The following is a 12,500-nucleotide window of genomic DNA, read 5'->3' as shown; positions in this document are numbered from 1 at the left end:
CACACACACACACACACACACACACACACACACACACACAATCTCTCTCTCTCTCTCTCTCTCTCTCTCACACACACACACACACACACACAGAAATACACATAATGCACACATCATACAGAAAAGCATAGACTCCATGGTGATTCCATTGTTGATGGTCATTTATAACTGGTGTTCTGCTTTTGTCCTATGCAATGCTCCAAATGCTTGAGATCTGATCTAATTGGCAGCAGGGGCATTTCTGAGGTGAACATGTGTGTGTTCATCTGGCTCTTCATTTCTCCTACTTCCTCCTCTCGTCTCCTCTCTTGTTCTTTTAAACATTCACAAGGCATTGGTCTTCAGCCTTGTCAGACTCTCTGGCTCTCTCTCTCTCTCTCTCTCTCTGTCTCTCTTTTTCTCTCTCTCTCTCTCTTTCTCTTCTCTTATTTTTATATAACTTGTTTTACATAATGTTGTTTCACAGAAAAGCACAAAGCATATATGTGTGGGCGGTGGATGTGTGAATGTGCCTGTGTATGTGTTTGATTCTGAGGTCACACACACACACACACACACACACACACACACACACACAGGCATATTTTAAGAAACATCAGCAAACATACTACAGTCATGGCGTATTGTCATAAAAACGTCATGCCTCCACAACCATTAGCAGTTGGCTAAATAATGCAATGCAGTGGAGTGTTACATAAGACTCTCCCAGACATACAGCAATGCATAATGTACACATAAACACACACACACACACACACACACACACACACACACACACACAGCAATGCATAATGTATGTTCTCACATTAACCAGATGACCCCACAGGTCCACTTATGGATCCTACGCAACTCCCCATCAATAGCCTTTACTAGCCACGTTTACATGGACAGTTTTTTGTCATTCTGATTAAACTATTCCGATTGAACATTTTACGCCGTCTGTTTACATGGGCTACTTCCTATTCTTCCAATTTTTGATCGGAATAGCCGTTGTTGTACATGGGTGTTCATTCGGAATAGGAACGGACTACACCACCTCTTCCATTCCGATTACAATTCTGATCAGATCAGGATTTTTATTCCGATTGAGGTGTTTTTCCGTTTCTAAACGGAATAGAAGTGTCCATGTAAACGGGGCTACTGTTGATATTTCCATGTCAGAATGCCAGGTCACGTGTAAAACAGGTCAAAGGTCAAAGCAACTGACTATGAGTGAAAGCTAAAAAGTTAGAGAGGCCAAAAAAACCTCCTGACACTTCATTGGCATAACAGTGAGCAATGACCTCCATGACTGCTACTGTACATCTTATGAAGTGGCCAGCCTCAATAAGGTCATGTATTAGGGAAACGAGACCACAGAGGTAGGCCTGTCGCGATATTCAATAAATCAATAAATCGCACGATAAAAAAAATGAGCTCGATAACTTTTCCGGCCGCGATAATTTCCATTTTCATGCTTGATTGTTTTTCTCGTCTCTCTCTCTCTCTCCACGAAAGAGAGGATAACCACGGCGACCCCTCTCGGTTCCTTTAGCGCAGCCTAACGAGGAGTGAACCCTCATGTCAGTCACTTGTCAGACATGTATCTTTCAATAACATGACGGACAACTTTACTTTCTTACATTCATTTGATTAACCCTCTAACCGCCCAAGGCGCCGTACGGCGACAAGCAACATCACTGATTAAAACAGACGGTAGATCCGAGTAGGGTGACAAATCGCCTTTGTACTCTCCACCACTAGTTGGCAGACATCCAGAGCTTCGATTCAAGTCCAAATTCGAGTAAAAAAGTTTTCAGGAAGTGCCTGTATTACTCGCGAGAAACAAAAAAAAAAGACGCATTTCCTGTTTATAACGCGGAAGTGAAATGCGCGATCGCTATGCACAAATTGAAGCAGAAAAACGGCAAATGTTAAAAAACAAAGTCGTGTGTTATGAAGTCTTGGGTCTGCCATTCACCTACTCTGATTCTGAAGGAGAATATCTGCCTTTTGGAGATTATGATCGGTCGTTCATTGGCAGTGACAGTCAAGATGCGTCTGTGAATGGAGGTGGGTCTTTGCGTGTGTATGTCAATGTTTACCTGCAGCAATGTTGACCAAAGGGTTCAAATAAGCATGGTGTGCTTGGTGCCAGTGATAATCATGATGATAGTGTCTGTAATTGACATGGTACAGACAGCAGGTCTAGTAAAAATAGGGCTCTGAAGAACTACAAAGTCATCCGCGATAGGAACTGATTTGACCAGGCTACTTTATTATATAGTAACATAGGAATTGTGGTAATACTAATAGTTTACTATTGTTGGTTTACATGTGGCTGTGGTCCTGTTTGTTTGTCATGTCGGAGAAATTACAAAAATCAAAGTAAAACTGCTCAAATGTGTTCAACAATCAGTATTTACTGAAATGTGCATAATTTGACGCTATTGCCATCCTGTGACGTCATAATATGCAAATTAGATGAGTAAATTTACTCCCTTTATAAACTTTAGTTCATACTCAATGATTTTCACATTTACACTAGGACTTTATCTCTGACCACTTTCAAGCCATGGCCTTTTGAATTTTTTATGCAAAAATCCAAAAAAACCCGGGCGGTTAGAGGGTTAACAGGCTAGACGAGGCTTTGGCGATTGGCCTAAGCACACTGAAGAGGCTTTCTGTTGTAGCTTGACAGGTATGGGGGTAAAAATAGTGATAATGCAGTTCAGAAAATCATGCTTATAAGCTACGTTCTTTCATCATCTGATAAAGACACACTCCGCAAAGTCTGCACTCCGCTGAGAGCTCAAGAATCAGCCAAAACAGCCGGCAGCTCCGGTTAAAATGTCGTAAGCTAATTGTCAGCTGTGGTGAAATGTGTTCGTAATCAACGTTATATGTCATAAACGTAGCATACCTGTGAAAAGGCTTTGCAGTAGGATTATCCGCGGACCAACTTATTGCTTCAATTTGTGTTTTATGTGACGTGCAGATGCTGGGTTCATGCCGTTTTGCGCAAGTTTCAAATGTTTAGCTGACTGCGTAGGCCTAATTGATCAGCTATGATGACATTTAGTTCCGTGCATAAGGCTTAGCAACTGTCACTCTACACGCCCCCTGTTGCATGTCACGTTTTAATTTGCTGGCCCTTAAACAGAGTGTTAGTAGAGACTGAGAGTCCATTGTATTTATTGTTTTTGGTTGTTTTGTTCATTTATTGTGGATATTTAAAAATGTCTTCCCTTTCCAGTTCCTTATTCTTTAGAAATACAAGTTATTGATCTTTGAAAAGGTGTACCTGCATTATTATGCCATTATCATTATATTAGATAAAAATGATCTCAGAACGGCAATATTATCGTTTATTGCAATAATTTCTGGGACAATTTATCGTCCAGCAAAATTTGTTATCGTGACAGGCCTACACAGAGGCCTGTCAGGTAAAAAATAGCCCACTCAAAGCAGTGTGGTAGATGAAATAGAAATAGGGAATCAGGAGCAGAAGCTGACAAATGCTACCGTCTAATTGCTCCTGTCTCCCTGCCAGAGCCTGACACAGTACACTGACGCTGACCCCAGCAGACAGAAATTGTGCATTTTTAACAACACTTGTCTCTGGACTATAAACTGGCCTTTACACTGATTCTAGCTTAAGCTCTGTTACTAGGAAACCTAAAGGTGGGCATACATGGGGCAACTTGTATTGTAAAACCTAGAGGTGGGCATACATGGGGCAACTTGTACTGTAAAACTCACTGCTGTGTGTCTAGCATGTTCCCATTGATATTGAGCAACACTTTATTTTGTGGAGAACTTTAAATCATCAGTGAGCGAACCGTCATGATCATCCAATCACAATACATGGAACTGGTTATGTGGTTGCCAAGCAACACTGCTCAAAAAGTTGGCCCATCTGGACGATAGAAGGTGTAACTTTTTGAGCAATCTTAGCTGACTGATTGGATGATCGTGACATATGCCTGATGATTAAAGCTCTCCAGATAAAAATGGGCCAATGCACAATAGCGATGGGAAAGGGTTCAAACAAAATGGCTCAGCACCTTTGCCTGGCAACATTGCTAAAAAAGATTGCTTCTGTTCTCACCTTTACAGGAAGTCATTGTCTGAGGCAGGCACTGCGGTGACATGAGCTAGTGTGTGTGTGTGTGTGTGTGTGTGTTTAATATCTATGAATATCTCTCCATCTCCTCCAGACGGAGTCCATCTGCGGCCGCGAGAGGGATCACTTCAATTGGATGAATTGCTGTATTATGCGTGCCATGATGTTAGACCTTCCTGGACTGTGTCTGTGAGTGCTAGTCCAGGTGTGATTGCAAGTGATTTGTACGTGCAGGCATTAATAGAATTTTGGTGTGTGTGTGTGAATGTTTGTGTGAATGTGTGTGTATCTACTGGATTATTCAGAAAATGTCATTCCTAGTGAAACTTGACATGAAAAATGAAATCAAATATGTGTGTGTGAGAGGGAGAGATGTGTGTGTGTGTGTGTGTGTGTCCATATTATGTCTCTACTGACCGTCCAGTCCTCTGCAGCTCAGGGCCGATCTGATGCGCCTCCTCCTTGTGCTCAGAGGGAGACGCAGTACCATTGGGCTGGGGTGGTCTCTTCCTCTTCGTCTACACACACACACACACACACACACACACACACACACACACACACACACACACACACACACACACACACACACACACACACACACACACACACACACACAAATAGAAACATCACATAACTTTCATTTGCACATATATTAATAGCAATGATACCGACTTTAAAATGAAACACGTAAGCAATCAAAATAAGAGAAAGTATGAGCGTATAACACATTACAAAAAAGGCACCTAAATAAATAAATAAACAACATCTCAGAATACCTCCACAGGATGGGAAGGAGCCTGTGGTCATTAGGTCATTAGGAATAAAAAGCCATGACACAATACAGCCTTTACTTGATTAGAGTGAATGGCTTGCTAATCATAAGGAGGCTGTTCCACAGACTGCGCCCACCAGTGTGGACTCCCTGTAGACAGCCCTAATCAGCTATGCGAGGAGCAAGTGGCTTGCCCTGGGCAATGTGCTCGGATTTTATTAGACGTGTTCTGGAACAAGTAGTCATTGAAACGATAGAGTCGCAGTGGGTAGCCCAGCTTTCTCAATATCAACAACCATACAATGTCCACTCTACTGGAGTGACAGTTAACCGCCCACCGCCGAGATAATGTCGATCTTGTTGCTCGTTGATGCTATTTGGCTGTGATGCATCCAAACAAAACGGCAGTCTTTACTTGAGGCAATAGTTTAATGCATATGTGTGCAGAAAGTTGGGTCAGTAAGTGTGTGTGTGTGTGTGTGTACCTGTGAGGGCACGTTCTTGGGGGGCTCGATGCGTATGGTGGGGTGTGTGTGTGTGTGTGTGTGTGTGTTTACCTGTGAGGGCACGTTCTTGGGGGGCTCGATGCGTATGGTGGGGTCCCACTCTCCAGGAGGCAGCACCGTCACCTGGTCCAGGAACTCATCGATGCCTGACAGCAGGTCCGCCCGGTCTTTGGCCTTATAGGCCACATCATGGAAGATCTCAACAAACAAAAACAGCTTTATCTTAAAACATGTCATTTGTAAAAAAAATTACAATTTATTCCTTATATATATTTCCTTATATATTTTTTCTATCTTAATTACATTGATCTTAATTTATTGCTGTAACACAACTTGTATTGCAAGTCCACACAAAAGGCACTATATACAGTGAGGAGCACATGTATTTGATACCATGCTAAAACAGGAATATAAAATCATCATTTGACAATTGATCTTAATGCCTTAATTAAAAAAATGAGTAAAAATCAAACCGCCAAGGACACCAATTTTCTTTGTGATTGAAGAATGTATCGTACATAGATAAATGTTTTCGTAAAATGCTAGGGGAAGGAAGTATTTGACCCCCTATGTAACCCTATGGGAATTTAACACATAGGGTTAACATAGGGGCAGGCAGATTTTTATTTTTAAAGGCCAGCTATTTCATGGATCTAGGATATTATGCATCCCGATAAATTTCCCTTGGCCTTTGGAATTAAAATAGCCCCACATCATCACATACCCTTGACCATAGCTAGAGATTGACATGGTGCTTTTTCCAGTAGGCCTATTAGGCTGTTTGATTTGCATTGAGCTCAATGAGCATCAAACAGGCTAATAGGCCTACTGGAAAAAGCACCATGCCAATCTCTAGCTATGGTGAAAGGTATGTAATGATGTGGGGCTATTTTAATTCCAACTGCCAAGGGAACTTTATCAGGATGCATAATATCCTGAATCCATGAAATAGCTGGCCTTAAAAAATAAAAATCTGCCTGCCCCTATGTTAACCCTATGTGTTAAATTCCCATAGGGTTACATTGGGGGTCAAATACTTCCTTCCCCCTAGCATTTAGGAGGAACATTTATTTATTTACGAAACATTCTTCAATCACAAAGAAAATTGGGGAGCTTAGTGGTTTTATTTTTACTCAATTTTTGAATTAAGACATTAAGATCAATTGTGAAATGATGATTTTATATTCCTCTTTTTAGGCAACTTTAGCATGGTATCAAATACATTTTCTCCTCACTGTATATTAAGTCTGATTGATTAATTGAGTAATTGATTGACTGATTGATTTGATGCAATCCATGACTCTCATCATCGTAATTGACTGACCCACTCTTGGGTCACACAATCTGAAACAACTCTCACTCCCTCAAAAAAAAATCATTTATTTCATCCAAATCTCCCCTATTGTCAGCGGGATGCTCATGATGTTATGACTGCATTGTGATGTCTCTATCCCCAGCATGGCTAAATGTGCTCCCATGCACCTAATGCAGCATTAGCGGCTATAAAGGGAGCTAGCCAGAGCGCCACCGCTGTCCCCCCGTCTGCCTGCGTAATAAATAAAAGAGATCTCCCGCCGTGATCCATCCATTAGTTACAGCACACACACAGAGAGCCAGCAGTTCCCACAGGTACCGTTAAAGTGCCGCGGCGAGAGCTATGGGAGGATGCGGTCAGACACTGGGACTGTGTGTCTTTGTGTGTGTTTGAGCGTGGGGAGTGAGGAGAGGAAGCTGGGTTTAGGCCGAGGGGAATGTCTGGGGGATTTCCGCTCACCTCGTCCGTCATGAGGGTGGCCATGGAGCGGCCGATCTCGTGGTACTGGGAGCCCTTACCACGCGGGCCCAGGAGCAAAAACAAAAACCTGCCAGAGAGAGAGAGAGAGAGAGAGAGAGAGAGAGACAGAGGGAGAGAGACAGAGGGAGAGAGAGAGAGAGAGAGAGAGAGAGAGAGAGAGAGAGAGAGAGAGAGAGAGAGAGAGAGAGAGAAAGAGGGGAGGACAGAGGAAGACAGAAGACAGGGAGATAGAATCTCTTGATGAGAAACTGTCTACTGATGAGAGCAATTTCTCAAACTCATTGATAAGTAACAGACCACTCTAATAGCATCCAATCGGGAGATTATTCATGGAAGCGTGGCCATGTGGTCTGATGCCCAAGATGCTGATGGAACCATCCATGCCCTGTTTTTTTTTTATCTAAAGCAACACACAACAGATATCCTATACTGCGGGAAAGAGGGATCTCTATCTGTACAAATGAGCTCCAGGAAGGAATCCTCACTACTCCGATAGCAGAGCTCCTTCTCTGTCTAATGTCTCTAAGCTCCAGGAAGGAATCCTCACTACTCCCATAGTAGAGCTCCTTCTCTGTCTAATGTCTCTAAGCTCCAGGAAGGAATCCTCACTACTCCGATAGCAGAGCTCCTTCTCTGCTTAATGTCTCAGAGCTCGCTGCTTTTGGTCAAAGATCCTTCATTACTGACAAGATAGAGCAACATAATGCATCTCTATGGAAGAAAAATTCAATCAGTTCCTGTGTGTGTGTGTGTGTGTGTGTGTGTGTGTGGGTGTATGTGTGTGTGTGTGTGTGTGTGTGTGTGTGTGTGTGTGTGTGTGTGTGTGTGTGTGTGTGTGTGTGTGTATGTGTGTGTGTGTGTGTGTAGCAGCAGGTGTCTGGTCACCTGGTGGGTACGGGCACCTCGGTGAGGCCCGTGATGAGCACGGCGGGTGAGAGGCGCACGAAGGCGTTGATGGGGCGCTCCAGGAAGTCCACCTCCCCCACCAGCACGTTGGACGCCTCCGCCCCCGGCGGGATCTTCTTCATGAAGTTGGAGTCCACCTGAGACAGGACAAGGGGAGAAGGGGGGGGGGGGGGGGTTGGAGAGATGAGGGCCAGGGGTCAGAACTGTTGACCAGTAGCCTGATTGCCATCGACTTGAAAGGCTCTGAGACTTTAGTCTAACCAAGAGCCTGTGCTAGCACGGTTTCTTCAAGCGCTTGGTTGACCCGCCTCCTTTAAGTGCCTCGATTTGCTACTGGTCGATGTCAGAAAGCGGTTTGCCGAGTTTAAACCAATAACAACACTCTTTCCTCTGCCTTGAACACGCCTCTACCCAGAGCCGTTGGAGCTGCTCAAAGTTGATTGGTTCTCGACCAAAGGGGGCAGTTCCGCAGATTTGGGGAATTCAGAAATCCTTTCCGATTAGCAGTTGACCAGACCAGCGACAGCAACGCCGAAGGTGTTACGTCACTGGGAGGGCGTGCCAGGCTAGTTGACCACAACACTCGAGGGGAGACAGTAGAGGAGGGGCAATGAGGGGACGGGAGTACAGTAATTTCCCACATATAAGTCGCACAGTGTTTTACGCAAGTTAAAAGAAACAGAATCATATTAACGCCATATTAACTGCCCCCCCCCCCGTATTAACCTCATACTGTAGCTGAAGAAATTTTGCAAAACCAATGTATAAGCCGCGGCTAATAGTCGAGAAATTACGGTAGTGGAATTCATGCAAAAATGTAAAGAGAGGAGGAGGCAGAGGTCACAGGAGATTAAGGAGGTCAAACTGCTTTTCTCACCTTGAAAGATGAATTTACTCAATGGAAACGGTAGGAAGCTAGTCATGTTGTTGTCTCACAAAAGTAAGCATGCTAAATGATTGTTAGTATAAAATCTATAATTCATGAGTGGGATGAGTAGTTCCTTTGCTTGTAAATTAAAATATCTTTTACATATTTTAATATTAAAATATGTACATAGTCTTCACCTTTACTCTTTTTTGTTTTTTCTGTTAGTAGTTAGTAATGTTGTGTTGTATGATCATGAGTCACATCATAGCTGGTCAGCCTAAAGCATGGTCTAAAACTCTTTATTTACAGATTTGTCCTAGATTGGGTAAACCCAGCCCGATATGCCAGTGATTGGATTTTGCCCTGCAGTTCAGGCTGGAAAACTGCACATTTATCTCTGCTGCTTCCGTTCCACGTTTGCTGGAACCAATCACAAACTGGCTTATCCACCAGGCGCACCCAGATCGTTGGTCTGATTGGTTGAGGGACTATCAAAGCGTACAGAGTCATTTGAACTATGCCCATTGATCAGAGGCATGATCCCCAGACTAATGTTCAATCTCAAAAGATTGACCTTGATCTGGTGATAGCCAGGCTAGATTTTTCCAGACATCAATGGGAGAAATTAAAGGAAAATGTCAGACCGTAAGCCCTCACGGAAGGAGGGGGCTCAAATAAGGAGAAGAAGACAAGAGAATCTGTCCGAAGATGTCAGGGGTTTGAGCATCTCAAGTGGATGAAGAGGGGGCAGGAGAATCGATGGGGGCATTTCAGAACTCGTCTTCATCTCCCCAGCTGGCAGCTCTGTCCACTCTCCTCCTCGTCCTCGTCCGCCCCGGACATGCCCCTCGGAATCACGATCAGAAAAGTTTCAACCGGAACATCTATTGCACTGAAAGCTCTTCCGATCGCATTAGAGACACAGGAGAAATATGGCTGGGCCCTCTGCCATCAAGGTCTTATTTTCCTCCTGTGGTTTCCTCTGGGCGGGTGTGGAGTCGATGCGGTGCAGGGAGGATGCTGGCAGCGTTAGCGGCAGCAAGGGGTGCTGCTAGGACTCGCCTGTGCTGGCCAAGAAGTGCCGGTGATGTAACTGCTGAATTGCTCAGTAATCTCATTTCGGGGAGGAACTGTGAAAAAGCCAGCAGCCGCCCCGAGTTCCATAGTGTGGGAGAAGTGATTACCAGAGCAATCTCTGGAGCAACTCACTGGCCACGGAGGAACAGACAACTAGTCCCTCTCTCTCTCTCTCTCTCTCTCTCTCTCTCTCTCTCTCTCCTCATATGTCCCTGTGTTTCTATCTTTATTTATTTTCCTCTCTCCATACTGTATGTCCATGTGTGTCTCCCTTTATTTTCCTCTCTTTCTTTCTCTCTCTCTATATGTCCCTGTGTCTCCCTTTATGTAATTTTCCTCTCTCTCTATCTCTCTTTCTCTCTCTCCTCATATGTCCCTGTGTGTCTCTTTTTTTCCTCTGTCTCTGTCTCTCTCTCTCCTCATATGTCCCTGTGTGTCTTTATTTATGTTCCTCTCTCTCTCTCTCTCTCTCTCTCTCTCTCTCTCCCTCCATATGTCCCTGTGTATCTCTATTTATGTTCCTCTCTCTCTCTCTCTCTCTCTCTCTCTCTCTCTCTCTCCCTCCATATGTCCCTGTGCATCTCTATTTATGTTCCTCTCTCTCTCTCTCTCTCTCTCTCTCTCTCTCTCTCTCTCTCTCTCTCTCACTATGTGCATTTGCTCCTGTGTGTCTCTCCTCTGTTGTCTCTCTCAGGACTGTGGAGTTGGCAGAGTGGCCGTGCTGGGGCTTGGGCTGTAAAAGCCAGCTTGTAGAGGAACAGAAGCGCCGCTCCCTGCCAGGGCTGGATCGAGTCTCTATATCGGGTTTCCCAGGCCCGGCCCCCAGGGGCTGACTTAGTGATGGTGATCTGATGAGTAGTGGTGAGTGGTGGGCGATGGTAGCGTAGTGGTTAAGGAGCTGGGCTTGCATGCAGTAGCTTGAAAAGTTGTGGGTTCAATTCCCAGCTTCCACCATTGTGCCCTTGAACAATGTAACTCATAAGCAAATTGACACTTGATTCCAGAGAGTTGCTCCAGAGATTGTAATACAACTGACATATGCAAGTCCCTTTGTGTGTCTGCTAAATGAATATATGCAAATGTGAACATGCCCCCTAGTGGTTGTCACTAGTACTACTACTGACCCCAGGTTTGGTGTTCCTGCGCTCGCCACTTTTGCCTCCATCCAGGTTGCTGCCGATGGATGGTGCAGATGCCATACCTCCTGTGGAGGAGAAAAGGATGTTTTATTCGAGTGTGGTGGAGTGGGTAAGAAGCAGAGGAGACGGCTGAGGAGAGAGAGAACGAGAAAGAGAGAGAGAGAGAGAGAGACAGAGAGAGAGCGTGTGAGAGAGACAGACTCTCTTAATTCGGGGGGGGGGGGGGGGGCGGGGACAAACACAGGTAAAAAAAACACCACGTACAACAGCAGCAGACCACATGCTTCACGGCCCACAGAGAGTGACAGTGACTGAGAGTGAACAAGACAGGAACAACAATCACAGGCGAGACCCAGAACAGAAACACAAAATGTGGGGGGAAAACACACCGACACTTTGACTCCATGCTCGGTTACCAGGACAGGTTCCTGACAGCTGTTTGGGGCTCGAAACAAACAAATAAGCAAATAGCGCAAAATAAACTAAAAGAGCCTCCTTCACCTCTACCTCAGCAGGTGGCGCTATCCTTCATGTGCAGGGGAGAGAGAAGGAATCGGATATGGGGGATACGGATGAAAGTTGCCGTGAATAGGAGTATCTTAAGATGTTAGGCTCTGATGACCCACACAAACAAACAAACAAACAAACAAGAGAGGAAACACCAGTCCATCCACTTAAGCTAGTGAACCTGTCCTTCATGCAGGCCAAGTATGTGTAGGCCCTTCAGGGAAGAAGAGTCTGGACCTGGGGTCGGGCTCACAGCTCTGTTACAAAGGCTTTCTGATGACAGCACCTGACAAATAAACAAACCAGACAGATCTGACAAAGGACGTCCTTCCCATCCACCTGCTCCCAGAGAGAGGGCCAGGCAGGGACAGTGGCGTGTGCTCATGGGAAGGCTATGGGGGCACAGCTGAGGGGTGGTGCTGGTGCTGGTGGTGCTGTTTGTGGTGGAGGGGAGAGGGTGGCGACTCTGGGCAGACTGGACGGGCATTCCTTCTAAATCCCCGGGGGCAGTAAGGGGGATTAGCGCTGACCAAGCCCCGCTGGCGCTGCGCAATCCGCACTCGCCCAACCCCCCCGACCCCAACCCACACCCCGTCCACGCCAGATTAAGGCAGGAATGCCCGCTGATGAAGGCCCTTTTCGACACCTACCTCACCCCCCTTACCCCACCTCTACCCCCACCTCTCTCTCTCTATGCCCATCTCTGGGGAACACAAGGGCACACACGGGCACACCAAAGGCACCTCTATCAAACGACACGGCCTGTACCAGCCTGTCCTCTCTGGCTCCTGAAGTTCGGCGGGGACATTGCGAGCCACGGGC

The 12,500-nt window shown here is 45.4% G+C and overlaps 1 protein-coding gene across 7 annotated transcripts in view; it reads right to left on the bottom strand.

Moving 5' to 3' along the window:
* LOC134072996 (sodium bicarbonate cotransporter 3-like) overlaps window positions 1-12,500 on the bottom strand; it is a 77,575-nt gene that overhangs the window by 20,821 nt on the left and 44,254 nt on the right. For all 7 annotated transcript variants that reach the window (XM_062529911.1, XM_062529908.1, XM_062529910.1 and 4 more), the window contains 5 exons: window positions 11,157-11,236; window positions 8,067-8,224; window positions 7,161-7,248; window positions 5,438-5,584; window positions 4,523-4,623 (listed from right to left, as the gene is read on the bottom strand). In XM_062529911.1, the coding sequence (XP_062385895.1) occupies window positions 4,523-4,623; window positions 5,438-5,584; window positions 7,161-7,248; window positions 8,067-8,224; window positions 11,157-11,236 (574 nt within the window). The remainder of the gene's footprint in view (window positions 1-4,522; window positions 4,624-5,437; window positions 5,585-7,160; window positions 7,249-8,066; window positions 8,225-11,156; window positions 11,237-12,500) is intronic.

This window comes from Sardina pilchardus, chromosome 24, assembly GCF_963854185.1.
Source record: "Sardina pilchardus chromosome 24, fSarPil1.1, whole genome shotgun sequence".
In the NCBI taxonomy this organism is placed as follows: domain Eukaryota; kingdom Metazoa; phylum Chordata; class Actinopteri; order Clupeiformes; family Clupeidae; genus Sardina; species Sardina pilchardus.
The sequence above is the reverse complement of the archived record's forward strand: the minus strand, read 5'-3'. Positions and strand labels throughout refer to the sequence as shown.